This window comes from Melospiza melodia, chromosome 6 (assembly GCF_035770615.1).
Source record: "Melospiza melodia melodia isolate bMelMel2 chromosome 6, bMelMel2.pri, whole genome shotgun sequence".
Taxonomy (NCBI): domain Eukaryota; kingdom Metazoa; phylum Chordata; class Aves; order Passeriformes; family Passerellidae; genus Melospiza; species Melospiza melodia.
The window spans coordinates 54,983,603-55,003,640 of record NC_086199.1 but is presented as its reverse complement, the minus strand read 5'-3'; the positions used below and the strand labels follow the sequence as shown (position 1 = coordinate 55,003,640).

The 20,038-nt window shown below is 49.2% G+C and overlaps 2 protein-coding genes across 2 annotated transcripts; both read right to left on the bottom strand.

The window, feature by feature from the left end:
* Positions 1 to 12,204: 12,204 nt before the first annotated feature.
* Positions 12,205 to 13,372, bottom strand: LOC134419819 (mas-related G-protein coupled receptor member H-like). Its single transcript, XM_063159426.1, has one exon. It carries the CDS (start codon positions 13,322 to 13,324, stop codon positions 12,404 to 12,406), a length of 921 nt encoding a protein of 306 aa, XP_063015496.1. The 5' UTR covers positions 13,325 to 13,372; the 3' UTR covers positions 12,205 to 12,403.
* Positions 13,373 to 16,649: 3,277 nt separating this feature from the next.
* LOC134419818 (mas-related G-protein coupled receptor member H-like) lies at positions 16,650 to 17,638 on the bottom strand. The gene is given in 3 exon segments (XM_063159425.1): positions 16,650 to 17,315; positions 17,318 to 17,383; positions 17,386 to 17,638. Coding segments are annotated over 3 exon segments (861 nt in total). The 5' UTR covers positions 17,606 to 17,638; the 3' UTR covers positions 16,650 to 16,740.
* Positions 17,639 to 20,038: the final 2,400 nt, after the last annotated feature.

Here is a 20,038-nt window from a genome sequence, read left to right as displayed (position 1 = left end):
GATGGAGCTGCTGGGAAGATGTGGTGGGAAGGTGTGGGGTGTGTTGGGGCTGGAGAGAAGGTGTGGGGTGTGGTGAGGATGGAGGGAAGGTGTGGGGTGTGGTGGGGCTGGAGAGAAGGTGTGGGATGTGGTGGTGTTGCCCGATTGATAAATGACACAAAACTCGGATAAGTTTTGTGGGTGCTTTATTAAGGGCCCGGGCAACTGGGGGACTCACGTCCCAAAGTCCGAGCCCCCAAATTCACGTATGGGTGCTTCCCTCTTATACATGCGATTCACAACAAAGTCTCCAAGAAACAGTTTCCCTTTCCCCTTGCCTAGCCTCCAAGAAACAGTCCTCTGTTCCCCTTGCCTGGTCACAGACCCCTTGTGATACATTCCTTGGTTCACAAACAAGATCATTAATCTTCTGCTCATCTTATTCTAAGAGCATTGTATGCTGCCTCTAGACAGGATAGCATTCTTACTTTCTTGCACTAGTTTAATTTTTTATTAAATCTCTAAGACTACCTGCTAGGTAACACACAAAACCCAACACACACTTTCAACGGCTACAAAACTACTTTTTATCAAACCAGTTCACACACAACTCACTATAATTAAATATTTTGCTAAATTTCATTTCTTTTCCAACATTTCCCCCCTTTTGAGCATCCTTCAGTCCTGCTGCAAGGATGCTCAATCAACAGTATTGACAGTAACATCTTCATAACGAGGTGGGGAGTGTTCTTCATTCTGCCGCCCGCGGGTCATCGCCTTCAGCAACCGGAGAGATCGCCTCTTTTCCTTTTCGATCACACCTAAGAGGCATCTATATACAATCCATATAGTCAGTAAAACTACTAAAAACATTAGTACATACTGTATAGCAGACGTAATCCAGCCAGACAGGTGAAGCCCCAAAGAATCAAATACTGCTCCTATCCAATTATGCTGTGCTTCCCTTTCAATTTCCTTGGTTTTTGTTTCCACTTCTGCCAGTTGAGAAATATCTTTCTCAACTTCAAGTGTAACATTTGGAATGTGTACATAGCAATGATCTATTCTCCTACTCAGGTAACCACAAACTCCATGTTCCTTTAACAGTAGCAAATCCAATGCCATTCTGTTTTGTAGGGTCATTCTTGATGTAGCTTGCAATTGCAAATTTAGATCTTTAAATCCCTTCTTAGTAGCTGCTGCCAACCTTTCTGTCTGTCCTAACAAATTGTTGAGCATTTCCCTGTTTCGATATGTCGCTACCGGAGGGAATAATGACTCCAATATCCATCCAAATTGTACTCCTGAGCCAGGTTCATGCCACTGCTCCTCTAGGGATTCTTCCCTCTTTCTGAGTTCTTTCCTTTGGATCAATCTATTCTGTTTCCAGTATGGACACAATGTGGGAACCCCTAGGGTGATTTGTGTTACTGATCCATCTAGAGGTAAATGTGTGGTCCACTGTCCGTGTCCCAACACCCAGACTAAATTTCCAGGGCTATGCACAGTAGTATGTCTGCAATCTATAGGTCCATCCATGGACTCTCTGCTAACCATGTGATCATACCCCCTACACTCGCATCCCCACTTTAATGCCATTTTCACCGGTACCAATCCAATTCGGTCTTCCGGTGTATCACATGTAAAAACCTCAGTACAATTCCAATCCTCCTTAGCCTGATTAGTTCTACATGGAAAAGCTTCCGGCCACCCTGAGAATGTACATACGTACACTAACAAGTATCTGTATCCCTGTGCCCTAGGCAATTCAGAAAAATCAACTTGCCAGTAATCTCCTGGTTGTGGCCTGACTTGCAACTTTCCCATTTGTATTTGTCTCCTAACTACTGGATTATTTTTCAAACATACTGGGCACATTGCATTAACTCTTTTTGCCATTGTTAACATCTGATTAGAGATTATCTCATTCTTCAAAAATTTTACCAATACTTCTGCCCCGCAATGACATTTATTATGTTCTGATTCCAAAATAAATTTCATTATGCGGGTAGGTACCACTATTTGTCCCATTGGTGTAACGTACCACCCAAGTTGATTCCTCTGTGCCCCTAGCAAGTTTATTAGTTTTCCATCTTCTATTGAATATTTGGGCTCCTGATTCAGGTATGGGGTAGCCGGATTTGTTCTTACCGGTACCAATGCCATTTGAGTCCATACTTCCCGTGCCACTTGCCGTGCTGTAACATCAGCAAATCGATTTCCTCTGTAAACATCTCCTTCCGCAGTCCGATGTCCTCTAACATGCATTACTGCAACTGCTTTGGGACTGTGTACCGCATCCAGTAGCTGTAGCACTTCTTCCCAGTGCTTGATGTTGGTTCCCTGTGAATTCAAAAGCCCCCTTTCCTTCCATAGCGCCCCATGTACATGAACCACACCAAAGGCATATTTAGAATCTGTCCAGATATTAACCCTTTTGTCCTTGCTCAAATACAGGGCTCTGGTGAGTCCAATCACCTCTGCCTTCTGGGCCGAAGTTCCAGGTAACAAAGCCTTTGCTTCTATTACCTGATCCAATGTTACCACTGCAAACCCGGCATAGCGAGTCCCATTCTCGACAAAACTGGATCCATCAGTGTATAGTTCCCATTCAGGTTCTTCCAATGGTTCATCCTTTAGGTCAGGTCTGCTGGCATATACTTGTTCAATTACCTCTACGCAATCGTGCACCAGTCCCCCAGCCTCCTGGTCACTGCGTAAAAACTCTGCTGGATTAACATGATTAGTAGTCCTTATTTCAATATCATCATGTTCTCTCAGGATGGCCTGGTATTGCAACATTCGACTGGATGATAGCCAGTGACCCCCCTTTTGCTCCAAAACGGCCATGACCCTATGGGGAACAAACACTTTCATTTTTGCCCCCAAAGTCAATTTCCAGGCCTCTTGAATAAGAATTATTGTTGCCGCCACGGCTTGTAAACACGAGGACCACCCGGAACTTACCGAATCCAGTTGTTTAGAGAAGTATCCCACTGGCCTCTTCCAGGATCCCACCTTCTGGGTGAGGACCCCCAATGCCAGTTTTTGCCTCTCATTCACGTACAACTGGAATTCCTTGGTCAGGTCAGGGAGTCCTAGGGCTGGGCCTCCTTTAGTGCCTGCTTCAATTCCTGGAAGGCCTTCTTTTGCTGTGTCGTCCACTCCAACCGATGCTGCTTCAAGGCCTCATACAGTGGCTTGGCTAAGAGACCGAAATTCATGATCCACAGTCGACACCATCCCACCATTCCTAGAAAAGATCTCAATTCCTGATGGTTACGAGGCAAAGGAATAGCACATATTGCCTCTATTCGGTTTACTCCCAAATGTCTCTGCCCTTGTGTGATCTCACAACCGAGATAAATAACGCTATTTTTGAGCAATTGAGCTTTTTCCTTAGAAACCTGATACCCTGCTTGGCCAAGCATGTTGAGTAATTTAATTGTTAATTCCACACACATTTCCCTCTCCTTAGTAGCCAGAAAAATGTCGTCCACGTACTGCAGGACTACATACAAGGATGGGGATATTGTTACCTGGGTTATCTTCCATTCCTCCAGCTCCTTAGCCAGCTGGTTCCCAAAAATAGTAGGGGAGCATTTAAATCCCTGTGGGAGTCTCGTCCACGTAAGCTGCTTCTTTCTCCCAAAATCAGGACTCTCCCACTCGAAGGCAAAATATTTCCTACTCTCTACTGCCAGTGGGATGCAGAAAAAGGCATCTTTAAGGTCAATCACTGAAAACCATTTAAACTCCTCCGATACAGATGTTAACAAGGTATAAGGATTAGCAACAACTGGATGTATGTCTTTCACTATTTCATTAATAGCCCTTAAGTCCTGTACCAAACGGTACTTACCATTAGATTTCTTTACTGGAAAAATTGGAGTATTATACTCCGATTCACATTCCTGTAATATTCCTTAAACCAAATATTGTTTAATTAATGGGGCTACTCCCCTCCTTGCCTCAAGCTTCAAGGGGTATTGCTTTATCCTCACTGGTTGGGCCCCTTCCTTTAGTTCCACCTTTACTGGCTGCGCAGCTTTAGATTTTCCGGGGACCCCTGACTCCCATACCCAGGGTACTACAGCCTGCTCAATTTCTTCTGGAATAGGAGAGGCATCCACTTCCTTGATCACAAAAATGCCTGCTATTTGTTCCTCAGGTATTTTCAATTTCATCCTTCCCCCTTCAAATATTATTTTCACATTAAGTTGGGACAACAAGTCTCTGCCAAAAAGGGGTGTGGGGCAGTTTGGCATATACAAAAATTGGTGATCTAATTCCTTCCCCCCAAACCTAGGATTTAAAGGTTGTAAAAATGGTTGTTCCTCTAGCTTCCCTGTTGCCCCCACCACCTGTACCGTTGTGTCACTCAAAGGTCCCAATCGTCTATTGAGTACAGAATAAGTAGCTCCAGTGTCTACCATAAATTCTTGATCCTTTCCATCTATTTCTAAAACTACCCTTAAATCCTTTTCTAGTCAGCTTTGATTTTGATAGTTTCCCAAAACTAGTGCTTGAGCGACTTCTGCTGGTCATCCCGTGAATCCTCCCACAGGGGCATTTCCCATTGGGGCTGTCCTTAATCCCATGTTTCCCATGCCCATACCTCCTCTAACCGGGCATTCATTTTTCCAGTGTCCCAATTGTCGGCAAAAGGCACACTGGTTTGGATCCAACCTCCCCATGTTAGGTGCAAATCCAAATCCTCCCCGACCTCTTGGCAACCCCCTCTGTCCGAGATTAGCTCCTCCCCGACCTCGACCCCTAATGGGTCTTCCTCCTGGCCCTGCCTGTTGCATTACAGCCAGAATACTAGCTTGTTGTCTTTTTGCAGTTTCTTTTTCCCTGTTGTTGTATACCTTCCACGCTACCTCCAGCATTTTATCCAAACTTCGAGTATCCTCCCCTTCCAGCTTTTGTAACTTTTTCCTAATATCCTCTTGCGATTGCCCCATAAACAACAATGCCAATTGAAGTTTTCCTGATTGATCCTCTACATCTAAATTAGTAAACTTCCGAGCCATATCTTTTAATCGTTCCAAAAAGGCAGACGGAGACTCATTCTTGTCCTGCTTGACCGAATACAACTTAGACCAATTCATAGTCTTAGGTATTCCTGTCCTAATTCCTTCCACCAACAATTCCTGATATCATTGTACAGCCCTTATTCCTCCTGTAGAGTTTGGGTCCCACTTAGGTTCCTCACTTGGTACCAATTCATCAACTGTCTCATTTAGTTGTCTCAACCGAATCTCCTCACGAGCCTTTTCTCTAGTGGCTCTAATAACCATTTCCTTTTCCGTGGAATCCATTATAGTATCTAATAATACCTGTAAATCATTCCAGTCTGGATTCTGAGTCTTTATTACCATTTTAACTACCCTTGCCACCCTTTCAGGATCCTCCCGATAACTCCCCGCTGATTGCTTCCATATTACCAAATCCCCGGGGGAGAAAGGCACCTTTATAAGTATCCTTTCTCCCTGTGGTCCCACAGCTTCCCTTAATGGTGCAATTAACTGTGGCCCCTTCTGCCCCTTCCTTCCCTTGCAAGTCCGCCCTACTAACGGAGTTCTTTTAACACTCTCATTCTTTTCACCATCACCACCATCACTATCACTCTCACTAGATCCCATTCTTATAGCTATATCCACAGGGGGAGCAGGGGGCACATTAGGAGCAACCGGAACCCTTGGAAGTGCTATACAATAAGACAAATCTTCCTCGACTGAAGGATACAAATTACGCTCCTTTCTTTCTTTACATCCCAACACACTCCCTTTCATCATTCACTTCTAAAACAAAAATATCGCATTCCTTCTGCCATTCCTCTTTCCGATATAAAACGAAAAACAAATCCAAATATGGTATTTCATCCCATTTCTCATTTCTCCTTAAAAATTGCATCAATGATTCCATTATCCCCAATTCCAGTGTACCATTCACCGGCCATCCCGCTTCCCCAGTCTCATATTCAGGCCACCAATGATTACAATAATCTATCATTTTGCTTTTATCCAATTCTTGATAATACCCCTCACTTTTCCACCGTTTCAATATACAACCTAATGGTGTATTTCCAGGTATTTTACCATTGGCTTGCACTAAGGTTTTAAAAGTTTTAAAAGACATCATATTACAACCTTTAATTCCACTATTAATCCCAATAAACCAATATACCTTAAACCAATATACCTTCTCGCCGTCCTTCCATAAAACAAACAGGAGGCAAGTTCTGGTCCTGCGTCCTTAGACGTCTTATGGCCGGAGCCTAGGCTTTTTTTACCAACCACCAAATCCAAATCCAATTATCACGTTTTTTTCCAATATAAAGCACCTTCGGGCTTACCTTAATGCAGTTTGTCCGACAGGCGCGGGGGGTCGGGCACGACCGATGACTCCCCGAGAAGTGCTCGGTGCCGGCTTGGAGTGGATGGGGACGCGAACCGCCCCAGCAGCCCTCGGAGTCCTGCCGCGGTCGCCAGAAAACTGTTGCCCGATTGATAAATGACACAAAACTCGGAGAAGTTTTGTGGGTGCTTTATTAAGGGCCCGGGGAACTGGGGGACTCACGTCCCAAAATCCGAGCCCCCCAATTCACGTATGGGTGCTTCCCTCTTATACATGCGATTCACAACAAAGTCTCTAAGAAACAGTTCCCCGTTCCCCTTGCCTGGTCACAGACCCCTTGTGATACATTCCTTGGTTCACAAACAAGATCATTAATCCGCTGCTTATCTTATTCTAAGAGCATTGTATGCTGCCTCCAGACAGGTTGGCATTCTTACTTTCTTGCACTAGTTTAATTATTTAATAAATCCCTAAGACTACCTGCTAGGTTACACAAAACCCAACACACGCTTTCAACGGCTACAAAACTACTTTTTAACAAACCAGTTCACACACAACTCACTATAATTAAATATTTTGCTAAATTTCATTTCTTTTCCAACAAGGCTATGCCATGCCATGCCATGCCATGCCATGCCATGCCATGCCATGCCATGCCATGCCATGCCATGCCATGCCATGCCATGCCATGCCATGCCATGCCATGCCATGCCATCCCATCCCATCCCATCCATTCCCATCCCATGGCCGCTCCCCGTGTTGAAGCTCTGCCCATCAGGCCCTGCTGCTCTCCAGTCAGGACATTTGGGACATGGGTTTCTACCATTCCTCGTTTCTCTTCCTTGAGAGGTCATGCTCCCTCCTGCAGCAACAGAATGCTGGAGCTGCTGGTGGCACTGGAATGCTGGCAGTGCTGCTGAGGCAGCTGGGTGCTTCTCAGAAGTAACTCCAGTCTAGGAATAGCTCCATGATACTTGCAAAAAGATGCCCTGGGCCTAAGGAAGCACAGCCAAGCTGCTTCCTTGTTCTATCCCCTTACCATCCTCATCCCTGCCCCCACTCCCCATCCCCATCCCGCTCCATCCTCACCCCATCCTATAACATCCCACAGGTTTCCCAGACGGAGCTGTTCCCCCACTCTGAGCATGGCCTGTCAGGCTCTGCTCTCCTCCAGTGCAGAGATTTGGGATTCACGGCTTCCAGACCCGCTCCAACCCCCTCTGACCCTCTCCTGGCTGCTCCAAAACAGACTCCAATACCCCAGATTCCCCTGGAACCCCGTTCCCACCCCGAACACCCTCCATCTTCCCCCGCTCCACCAGGGCCCCCTGGCAGTGTCCCTGCTCCTCCTGGACATAGGGTTCTAGGACCCAGGAGGGAGGAGGAAAGCCCAGTTCCAATGTGCTCTTCAGGATCACACAGGATGATAAATGTGTCTGGAGCCAGTACAGAAACAGATTTGGAGGCCTGCAGTGGTTTGGGGGCAAGTTCTGTAACAAGAAGCAAGAGCACATGGCCAAAGGAAATGTTCAAGGCAAGGTCAGCTTTAATATTAGAGCACTCAGTGAATACGAACACAAGAGACCCCTCTGAATGATCCTCCAGGATCAGGAAAGATCTTTGAGAAAGAGGTCGATGCATGGAAATGAGTCCTAGGAAAGTGATGTTTATGTATTAGATAAGAAACACACTTTAATGACTCCGTGTGTTTATGATGGATAAAACCCCTGTTGTAAAGTCTCACCCCAAACAGAAATATGGAGAGATCCTTCTGTGTGTCCTCTGCTTTCCAATGCTTCTCATTGTGCTGTAAATTTTATTCTGGCTGATTTTGCTATCACTCCCAATTCCCATCTCCACTTCTCATGCCACGCCACGCCACGCCACGCCACGCCACGCCACGCCACACCATCCCATCCCATCCCATCCCATCCCATCCCATCCCATCCCATCCCATCCCATCCCATCCCATCCCATCCCGTCCCATGGATGCTTCCCGTGTTGAAGCTCTGCCCATCAGGCCCTGCTGCTCTCCAGTCAGGACATTTGGGATCAGCACCATCCAGATCCTTCCTGGCGCCTCCCGCTCCCTCCCACACGCCCAGACCCCCAGGGACGCTTCCCCCCCTGCCCGCCAGCCCCGCTGCACCCGGGAGCAAGGACATCTCTGCTGTGACACTCACAGAGCCCTTGGGGTGGGGAATGCTGAGCCCCTGGGCCATCGTGTCCGTGCCAGCCCAGCTCTGGCACTGGGGATCATGGTTGCTGCAGGGAGCACAAGCCATGGCTGTGTCCCCTGCCTCCAGCCACATTCCCGGCTGGCAGCAGCAGCCAGAGGAAGCTGGGAAGCGCTGGCAGAGGGGGAAAAGGCAGCTCAGGGTTCACGGTGCTGTTTATTGATATCAGACCTCAGTGGGATGCAGGAACCAGGTGCCAGGGGGAATTCTGGGGTCACAGCCGTGTTGGGAAGGATCCCTTTCAGGAAAGTGGGTTTTAAGTGTTCTGGGAGGTGTAAGAGAGGAGGGAAAGCCATGCTCCAATGTGCTCCCTGCAGATCATGGCTTCCACATGGCCCTTGGCAATGCCCCTGCTGCCTTCTCCTGCAGGAATTGAGGTAGGACTGTGACCCTGTGGTATTTATTAATCAAGTGACTCAAGGAAACCCTCAGCCAATGTCCTGGGGTGCTTCATCAGTGCAGCGGAAGGGATCAACAGGCTCAGACTTCCATGGAATCACTGAAATCATTCCCTGGTGGAACCATTGCTGCTGGCAGTGTTTTCTTCTGGCACCACAAAACCCTCCAGAGAGATTTCCTGAGGACCTCATGGAGCAGTTCTTCCAGCATCTCCCTACCTGGAATTAAATGATGGATTTGATGATGCTTTTGATTCAGGCAAGCAGGAAACCAGACTGGGAAGGCAGAATGGTGTAGCTGAGCTGCTGCAGGAAATTCAGAGGCTGAGGGGGAGAGTGATGAGGAGAGAGAGGAAGAAAATAATTTGGAGCCTTTTGGGCTTGCCCTTGTCTGAGCAACATGAGTCCTGAATGCAGAAGAATATGCTGGAAATGAGCATGAAGGGAGCAAAGAGGAGGTGTCGATTTCTGTTTCTCCTGGCTGATTTATGACCGGAGATAGCTCAGGGACGCCACTTGTCGGTTTCTTGGCTGTTTAGGTGGCCTGGAAAGGCCCAGGGTGGCCTTGGACAGCCCGGTGCTTCAAAGGACGAGAAGAGACTTCTGATCTTTTCTCGGTCTCAGTGTTTATTAATTGTTTATCTAAAAGATTTTCTTTTAGCCCGACAGAGGTCTGCACAGCAAGCCAGCCATGAGCACACTGAGAGCCCCTGGGGTGGTCACTTATCTTTTTACCCGAAGTTACGTATACAATATTTATAATTTTTCCCCAATACCTTCTACCCTTATTAACCGGTGCACTTCTAGTAATAACCAATCCCAAAGTGCCACCATCACCACAGAAGATGGAGGCCAAGAAGAAGAAGAAGAACAGGACACGCCCCAATTCCTCCATCTTACTTCTTTAGACCCCCCTGTACAGAAATCCTAAACCCTGTGTTTTACACTCTAATTAACTTATCCCTTCACCATTCACCCAGTGAATTCCTCCTATCCTCATACAGGTGTCGTCTCCTGTGTAGGATCAAAGTCCTGCCACCAGACACTTCTGGCAACATTCCAGGACTCCCGAGCCCCCCAAGGGTGGTGTCGGCCACTCTGCACCTCCATCCTGAGGTGCTGAGATCCCACAAGGAGGAGGTGGAGGGTGCACATGGAGATGAGAGGCCATGGCAGTGCTCTTCATGAAACTGGCCCTTGTCTGAGCAACATGAGTCCTGAATGCCGAAGAATATGCTGGAAATGAGCATGAAGGGAGGAAAGAGGAGGAGGTGGAGGGTGCACATGGAGATGAGAGGCCATGGCAGTGCTCTTCATGAAACTGGCCCAGGGAAGCCACTGTTGGATTGAGAGCAATGACAGCAAAGAAGGCCACAGCAGGACACTCATCACCATGCATGGCAGGCACTCAGAAAAGAAAGAGGAGCAGCAGCAGAAGAAACTGAAGGCTGCAGAGCCTAACCCTGAGATGTTCATGAACAGCACACAGTACAGCCCCAGGCTGGAGCACAAGAGTTACAGCCGAAAAAGGAAGCTCAAGGACCCCAGGGGCAAAATAGCAGAGCAGACCACATCATCTGCAAGGAGGAGCAGTGTGGGTGGGAGCATGAGGAGGAGGAAGAGGAAGACAGCACTAGCCACGGTGAAGATGAAGTTGGTGGTGAAGCTGATGCTGAGGAGCCAGAGCACAGCCCCGTTCCCAGCCAGCCCACAGAAGCAGATGAGCAGTGTCACACTGTGTATGGCCACGCTGGTGACATCTGTCTCACACAGATCATCTCCTTCACTGGGTGAGATGGGAGACGAGGACTTAGTGGACACTGCTATGGATGGACCCTGGGCAGGCAGTGGGTTGTGGCCCCTGGCTGTGGTCAGAGTGGATGGGCAGTGAGTGCTTGGAGAATCCCAGTATGAGCCATGTAGCTCCTCAGCAGCTCCCTGCAGTGGGAAAGATTCAGTAGGGAGGAGTGAGATGTGCAGGGGAGGAGGGCAGTGGAAATTGTAAGGTGGGACAGAGAGGCAGTAAGTTGGGCAGTTCAGCAGGAGATGTGGTAGGAAAGCGGAGGATGGAGGAGAGGGGAGCTGGGGAGGGCCCTGCAGTCGCCGGTAGAGGGTGGCAGGAACAGAGCAGCTGCTGCAGGAGAGGAAGGTGGGGTAGGGAGGAAGGCAAACATTCCACTGACCTGTTCCCTGTGGGGCAGCAGCAGGCAAAGGGCTCTGTGCAGATCAGCGGCGCTTCCTGGTCCCTCTTGCTCCTTTGGGATCCATGTCCTAAAGCGGCTCCTGCTAGGTCAGGGACATGAAGGAGAAAGTGCCCAGGTCACCAGGAGCTCCCCATTCCCGTCCTGCTGGCTCCTCTCTGTGCCCTGTCCTGGCGTTGTTCCCCAGGGCTCGGTGCAGTCACAGGGCAGTTGGAAATGGTTTTGCATCTTTGGCTTCCACACAGTTCCACAGCCTCGAGGTTGTTGATCTTCATTTTTTTCATTTTCCCTACGAATCAAGTGGTCTTTTTCTTTGTTGTGAGAAACGACGCCTCACTTCTTAAAATTTTAAAAATTTATTAAACTACAACAAGGGACAAAGTAAAAGGAAAAGTGCGCAGTGCGCACTCGCAGCCAGAGGCACGGCCAGAGGGACACAGAAACAAGAGGCCCAAAACAGAAACAAGATTTGTGCTCTCTTTGTAAACCACCCCCGGGTAATCCATCCCCCACATTCAGACACATTCCGCTTTTCCAACAAAGCTCCTCCTCCGTCCCGCCTTCCCGGAGCTTGTGCCGCGCATCGGGCATCGACTGCCCACAATGGTCAGAGATCTGCATTACAACTCTAAACATGAACACAGTACTCGTATTAGAAAAACTCCAAATTAAAAAAAAAAAAAAAAAAAAAGGAAAAAAAAAAAAAGGAAAAACAAGAAGAAGAAAAAAAAAGACAGAAGGGGAAGGAAGGATGCTCCCTGTGATCCCAACCCCTCTCCTGCCCCGCAGAGATTTGGGAAATCACCACAACCCCGTGCTGGGCGTGTCCCTAGGGATTAAGGTGTCCCATGCTGTGCAGGCAAGAGCTCCCTGAAAACACCATGAAACTCATCTGCTGAGCCAAAGGAGATGGAGTTCATTCCCTGGGGCCGAGGCCATGAGGGTCATTCCATGGGGAATAGAGGTGGGCAACAGCACTGAGCCCAGCTGCACTACTTGGAGCCATGTGGATCCAGGAGGGAGGAGGAAAGCCATGCTCCAGTGTGCTCCCTGCAGAGCAGCCCACAAAAATCACCTAAGGCAATGCCCCTGCTCCCTTCTCCTGCAGGAATACATCACCACGGGGAGGGTGATGCTGTGGGTATTGATTAATAAGGTGACCCAAGGAATCCCTCAGTCACTCTCCTGGGGTCACTCAGCAGAGCAGTGGGAGGATTCAACAGACTCACACCCCAGTGTCCCTGGTGGCATCATTTTTGCGTGCAGTTTTTATTTTCTGCTCCTCAAAGACCCTCTGGAGGGAGAGCCGGAGGGACTCCATGGAGCAGGGCCTCCAGCACCTCCCTGCCAAGAAGTAGATGAAGGGTTTGATGCTGCTGTTGATGCAGGCGAGCAGGAAAACAACCTGGGAGGGCACAACGATGTAACCGAACTCCTGCAGGAAATTCCAGAGGCTGAGGAGGAGAGTGAGGAGCACAGTGATGAATATAATGATGTCGCGCCTCTCGGGCTGCTGCTTCTGGGAGCCCCACTTGGCCTGAATGAAATCAACAGAGCTGAAAACGAGCATGGGTGCAGCATGGAGGAGCAGGATGATGATGTACACAGAGATGAGAGCTGCCCGGCAGTGCTCCTGCTGGTTTGATGGGCACAGGAATGTCACCGAGGGCATGACAATGAAGACAGCAAAGAAGGCCCAGTATCGGAAATAGATCAGCACCCACAGCAGGCGCAGAGGAGGGTCACAGCGGCAGCAGAGCTTGGAGAAGTTCCGCATATGTCGCACATTGCTGCTGGCTGACAGCTCGTGCAGTGCCCAGTAGCAGGAGAAAACTGAGAGCTGGAAAACGAAGTTCATGTACATCAAGGGCAGGACAGGAGAGCAGGACACGTCCTCCACCAGGATGAGGAGGGCAGAGGGGAGCGCAAAGAGGAGGAAGAGGAAGTCGACAAGAGCCAGGTTAAAGAAGCCAGCATTCCTCGTTTTCAGGTTGAGGAGGCCGATGACAGCCCCATTCCCAGCCAGCCCACAGAGGCAGACGAGCAGTGCCACACTGTGTATGGCCACGCTGGTGACATCTGTCTCACACAGATCATCTCCTTCGGTGGGTGAGGCAGGAGATGGGGACACGGTGGTCACCTCCATGGATGGACGCTGGGCAGGCAGTGGGATGTGGCCCCTGGCTGTGGTCAGAGTGGAATGGGCAGTCAGTGCTTGGAGAATCCAGGGATGGACCATGTGGCTCCTCTGCATCTTCCTGCAGTGGGAAGGATTCAGTGCGGAAGAGTGAGATGTGCAGGGGAGGAGGGTGGTGAAAATGGTGGGGTGAGAGAACGAGGAGGGGGGGTGGGCTGATGTGCAGGGAGTTGATAAGGAAGAGAGAATACACATTTTCAACTCTCCTGAAGTTGCTTAAAGACTAAATGGGCAAATAGATAAAAAAACGTAAAGATGTGGACCCTGTGTTATAAATGTGGTTTGAGCCACAGCAGAAACGCATAAGGAGGTCCACAGTATTTTTAGGGCAAGTTCTGTAACAAGAAGCAAGAGCACATGGCCAAAGGAAAAGTTCAGGGCAGGGTTACGTTTAATATCTCAGCACTCAGTGAATGCAACCCCCAGAGTCCCCGCTGAATGAACCTCAAGGGCCATCAGAGGACACTCAGTAGGAAGTGGGTGCATGGAAATCAGTTCTATGAAAATGGTATTTACGTTTATGTTTAAGGTGTTCTTTAGATAAGAAAAACTTTTAATGTCTATGTATGGTTATAATGAATAAAAACACTGTTGTAAAGTCTCACAACACACACAGAAATAAAGAGAGAACCTTCTGCGTGTCCTGCTGCGTAATAGTTAACTGGTAAAACCATTACTTGCTGTTAGGAACTTTATTCTGTCTGATTTTGGTATCACTCCTCATCCATGCCATGCCATGCCATGCCATCCCATCCCATGCCATGCCATGCCATGCCATGCCATCCCATGCCATCCCATCCCATCCCATCCCGATGGGTTCCCAGTTCCTGGCCTCTCCCTGGCTGCAGGTGTGGCCTGTTGGGCTCTGCTGCTCTCCAGTGGGAGATTTGGGATTGGTGGCACCCAGAGCCCTCCTGCCCCCTCCAGCCCCTGTCTGCCTGATGCCTTGGGCTGGCTCCCTGGAACAGAGGCCAGAGCAGGTGAAGAGAATAAAAGGAGGCATTGATGAAAGGCCTTCAAAAGGTTCACCTTGGGCTCTCAAAGCCTCTGAGAGGGGCTGCAACCAAAATGGACAATGGTCATGAGCTTTCCAGACGGATATAAGTTTGGTCTGTTCACAAATCAGGGGTTAATCCTCCAATTACAGCTTCAGGTAATGAAGTCATTTAGCCCCAGTTTGCCCTCCCCAATTCACTTTTGTCTGTACTTTTGTGGGCCTGAGGCAGCAGAGTGTCCTTGAATTTCAGGCCTAGGGGGATTGTTTTGTCTGACCAAAATGTGCACATAATTACTTAACACTTTCCATAGAGTTTAGAGTTATGCACTAATGCAGTACAGGATATGAAAAAAAGAAAGGCTAAAATCCTAAGGCAACATGCCCCCTCTGACATCCTCCAGAAATTCCCCCCAGGCTGCCTTCCCCTCCAGACAGCCCCGCTCCTCTCCTGCCCCACTGGGGAGCCCCAGCAGTGTTTCTGCTCCTCCTGGCAATTCCATGCTTCTGCAGCCCAATGAACAGCAGTGGAGCCATCCCTGTAGTGCCTCTTGTTTGTGTCCAGAGGAGGTTGGGGGGCTGGAGAGCAGGGATGGAGCTGGGGAGGGGCATGTCCAAGAGAAAGACGGCCCCAAAGCCTTCCGGGGCAGGTTGGGGTGAGCAGCCCGTGGGGAGGGAGTGGAGCCTGAGGCCCGGGGCTGGGAGGGATGGGAAGGACGGGAGGTGGGTGGGCTGCATGGGGAGTGGGATGGGAGGGTGGTGTGGGAGGGGTGGGACATGATGGAGCTGCTGGGAAGATGTGGTGGGAAGGTGTGGGGTGTGGTGGGGCTGGAGAGAATGTGTGGGGTGTGGTGGGGCTGGAGAGAAGGTGTGGGGTGTGGTGGGGCTGGTGACGTCAGGGAAGCCCCAGGGAGGGGGTGATGCCCCGTGGAGCCCATGGTGACAAACACAGGTGTCACCCTGCTCCTGGAAGGGGGTGGCTGTGCTGAGGATCACGGCCTCCTCCTCTCCTTGCTGCTGCACCACCTGAGCCTCCTGAGGGAGCAGCTGAAGGCAGTGGAGAGGAAGAATTTCGGAAGGCAGAGACACCTTTGCACCTGGCTCACAAAATTAAAAATTAAAGACCTTAGGGGATATCTCTGGTGTGGCACTCACAGAGCACTCGGGGTGGGGAATGCTGAGTCCCTGGTCCATCCTGTCTGTGCCAGCCCAGCTCTGGCACTGGGGATCATGGTTGCTGCAGGGAGCACAAGCCATGGCTGTGTCCCCTCTGACACCAAGACGTTTAAGTATCACAGCTAAAATGTGTTAGACTAATAAAAATTTTGAGTCAAAATTATGAACATATTGGAAATATATTTGCCATAGACGTGTTCAAAGAAACAGTAATTTTATCATCATTTTTATACACTGTAACATGAAAGATTTTTTCTGGATACTCCCAATATTGCCCCCATTTTTTTTATATCAAGGTAAGGGTGTTTTGTTTATTTTTATTCCTACCAGAATATGTTATCTCTCTTAGTTTAATAGATAACCTGTGAGTTTTTCCTGCTAAACAATGTTTCAATTAATTTTATGTCCTGGTTAGACATTTCCTACAAATTAAGTTTTCTGAGGTGTACAAGCCTAGGAAATGGCTCTCTTATTGCCATTGCAATTTATCTCTTGCAATTTATTAACTAAGTCTTCTGGTATGTATTGTCCTCTGAAATCCTAATTCTCTCAAGATATCATTCTTATTCTATGATGTCCAATTAATTTCTATTTATATGAAAATCATTAAAAATACTTTATTTAATTTTGTTCCCCAACTCTTGACTCAAATCTCGAAGGGCTATGGGTCAATTGAGTTTTCTACTGACACTCAGCCAATACAGATCTTAATCAAAAGCAGGTAAAAAACCACAGTCAAATATGCCTTGACTAATTAAACATAGTTCGTTATTAAATTTCAAAACAGTCACAGAATTCCTGGCTAACTACCTCTCTGTCCCCTCCCTCCAGCCACATTCCCGGCTGGCAGCAGCAGCCAGAGGAAGCCGGGAAGCGCTGCCAGAGGGGCCAAAGGCAGCTCAGGGTTCACGGTGCTGTTTATTGATATCAGACCTCAGTGGGACGCAGGAACCAGGTGCCAGGAGGAATTCTGGGGTCACAGCTGTGTTGGGAAGGATGCATTTGGGGAACAATGCCCTAGGACCAATGAGGGAGGAGCAAATCCATGTTCCAATGTGCTCTGTGCAGAGCATCCCTCCCACATGGCCCCTGTCACTGCCTGTGCTCCCTTTCCCTTCAGGAATAAGGGTGGGAGGGTGATCCTCAGCCACTGCCCCGTGGTCCTGCATGGGGGCACTTGAAGGGTCCAAAAGGCTCAGATCCCCCTGTCCATGGTGGCATCATTACTGGGGGCAGTGCTCCCTTCTGGCTCCTCAAACACCTTCTGGAGGCACTCCCTGAGGGACCCCATGGAGCAGTGCCTCCAGCACTTTGTTACTGAGATGTAGATGAAGGGGTTGATGCTGCTGTGCATGCAGGCAAACAGGAGAACAACCCGGGGGAACACAGTGGTGTAGCCGAGCTGCTGCAGGAAGTTCCAGAGACTGAGGGGGAGAGTGAGGAGCACAGCCAGGAAGACAATGATGTCAAGGCTCTTGGATTGCTGCTGCTGGGAGCTACCCTTGAAGTGAATGAAGAGGATTGTGCTGGAAACGACCATGGATGGAGCAAAGACAAGGAAGTTGAGGATGTACAGGGAGACGAGAGACCCGCGGCAGAGCTTGTGTTCCTGTGACTGGCACAGGGAATTCACCGCAGAAATGGCAGCGATGGCAGTGATGGAAAGGGCCCAGAGTATGGCACTGACCACCACCCATGAGAGGCCCTGGGGAAGGTGGCAGAAGAGCCCAGGTGGGCAGAGCATGGACCTGCCCCTCTCGATGCTGATGCCGTCAGCCGGTACAGCCCTACGCTGTGGAACATCAGGAAGAGGAGAAAAAGGAAGCGTATGGATGCTGGGGCATGATGGAGGAGCAGGAGAAATCCTTCAGCAGGAAGAGCAGAGCGGAGGGGACCATGAAGATGAAGAAGAGGGAGTTCATGATGGCCTGGTCAAGGATGTAGGCAGTGATGGGTTTCATGGTGTCCCTGTGGATGCAGAACCCGAGGACCCAGAGCACAGCCCCGTTCCCAGCCAGCCCACAGAGGCAGATGAGCAGTGTCACACTGTGTGTGGCCATGCTGGGAACATCTGTCTCACACAGATCTTGCCCTTCAGTGGATTAGTTGGTGTGGGGGGGACACGATGTTCATCCCCTGGATGGAAGCTGGGCAGGCAGTGGGATGCGGCCCCTGGCTGTGGTCAGAGTGGATGGGCAGTCAGTGCTTGGAGAATCCAGGGATGGACCATGTGGGACCTCAGCAGCTCCCTGCAGTGGGAAGGATTCAGTGGGGAAGAGTGAGATGTGCAGGGGAGGAGGGTGGTGGAAATTGTGGATTGGGAGACGGAGGTGGGAGGGTTGGGCTGGTTAGCAGGAGGTTGATAAATAACATAAAGAATAAACATTTTGAGTTCTTCTGAATTTCTTCAAAAGCAAAGTGGCCAAAATTTTAAAGGATGTGTTATAGATAGATAATGAGATGATTGCCTCTCACAGTTAAGGAATGAATACTGTGTGAATTTTAAGAGAAGCTTTATTGATGTATGTTATTGCAGTCTGTTGTTTAGATGTCCCCTGTTCTCCCCATAGTCCCCTTCTCCTCCCTCTGTACTGTTGCCATCAGAGATCCTGAGTCATCTAGGAAAGGTAGAAAGAAGGGGTGTACAAAAGCTTGTTGCTGGGTGCGAAGACGTGCAGGATGAGAGCACCTGACCATCCAGTCACGCTGCAGGAAAGCAGGCTCCTGCAGTAAACACAAAGAAGGGCTGACTGACAGACTTTGGGAGGGGCCAGGTTTAGCTGATGCAACCCCCGGGGTATCAAAGGTGAAACACCCATCTTGAAGATCAGCCAGCCACGTGCTTGGCAGCCATGAGGGAAGCTCCCAGGCCTGGTTCTCCTTATTTAGTCTTTTTTTGCAGTTTCTGTTAAGGTTCAATAACCTTTAAAAATTAAAAAAAGTGGGTGTTTTTTCTCACAGGATGTAAAGGCTAGCACACAGGATGACAAACATGGCAGGAACCAGAGCAGAAACAGATCAGGAGGCCTGAAGTGGTTTTGGGGCAAATTCTGGAACAAGAAACAACAGTGCATGGCCAGAGGAAAAGTTTATGGCAAGGGCACCTTAAATATGGCAGAATGAATTTAATATGACCACCAGAGAGACTCTGCTTAATAAACCTCCAGGATCATAGAAGGACCTGCAGGAGGAGGTGGAGACATGGAAATGAGTTCTAGGAAAATGGTGTTTATGTATTAGATAAGAAAGATTTTCAATGCTTCCATGTGGTAGTAATGGATTAATACCCTGTTGTAAAGTCTCACCATAGACACAATACAAGGAGAGATCCCTCTGTGTACGGTGCAGGTCAAGAATTCCTGCTTCCTCATGCTTTGCATTGTGTTATAAAGTTTGTTCTGGCCCATTTCAGTATTAGGTTACAGATGGGATGCACAGGAGAAGAGAGAGGAGCTGTGGAGGGCACTGCAGTCACCGGGAGAGGGTGTCAGGAACAGAGCAGCTGCTGCAGGAGAGGAAGGTGGGGTAGGGAGGAAGGCAAACATTCCACTGACCTGTTCCCTGTGGGGCAGCAGCAGGCAAAGGGCTCTGTGCAGATCAGTGGTGCTTCCTGGTCCCTCTTGCTCCTTTGGGATCCATGTCCTAAAGCGGCTCCTGGCAGGTCAGGGACATGAAGGAGAAAGTGCCCAGGTCACCAGGAGCTCCCCATTCCCATCCTGCTGGCTCCTCTCTGTACTCTGTCCTGCCGTTGATTCGCAAGGCTCGACGGGAGAGTCGGAAATTTAATCTTTGCTTACGTCAGAATTTCCCTTACTCTGAGTTATTTGTCTTGGCTGTTTTTTTCTGCCATAGAGGAAGTAGCTTGACATGCAGATTTCTTTGATTGGCTCCTCATTTCCTCCTGATTATAAACTCTTTTCCAAATGGGAAATTCTCCAAATGCTTCCCCTCTCTCAGCATGTTTCTACCATTCCTCTTTTATCTACCCTGAGGAGTCCTTGTCCCTCCAGCAGCAGAGAGCTGCTGGTGGGGCTGGTGGCACTGGAATGATGCTGGCCATGCTGGAAGTGCTCAGAGCACTGTGCAGTCATCTGGGTGCTTCTCAGAAAAAACTCCCATTCCGGGAAGAGATCCGGGATCATTGCCAAAATGTTCCCTGGCCCTAAGAAAACAAACTGAGCTGAGAATTCCCATTTCTGTCATTACAGTGCAGGCTCACACAGCCCAAGGGAAGGACAGCACTCAGTTGCTTGCAGCCAGGTCAGCAGCACTTGGAGCCCACCCTGATTCCTGCCAATCCCCCTGATGATGCAATGAAAGCAATTAAGGACCAGGGTGCTGTAATCCCCTTTCCAGCCCTTCATTAGAGATCATCCTCCTCCTCCTCAGATTTGGGAGCCCTTGTGTTTGTTTTTACCTGACCCCATCCCTCAGTGAAAACTGTGCCAGGCCCTCAGCACCCTCACAGGGAAGGATTTCTTCCCAAGATCCAA

What these genes read in the sequence shown, in the direction of transcription:
- LOC134419819 (XM_063159426.1), bottom strand. Translation starts at nt 13,324, where the DNA reads ATGGAGGTGACCACCGTGTCCCCATCTCCTGCCTCACCCACCGAAGGA.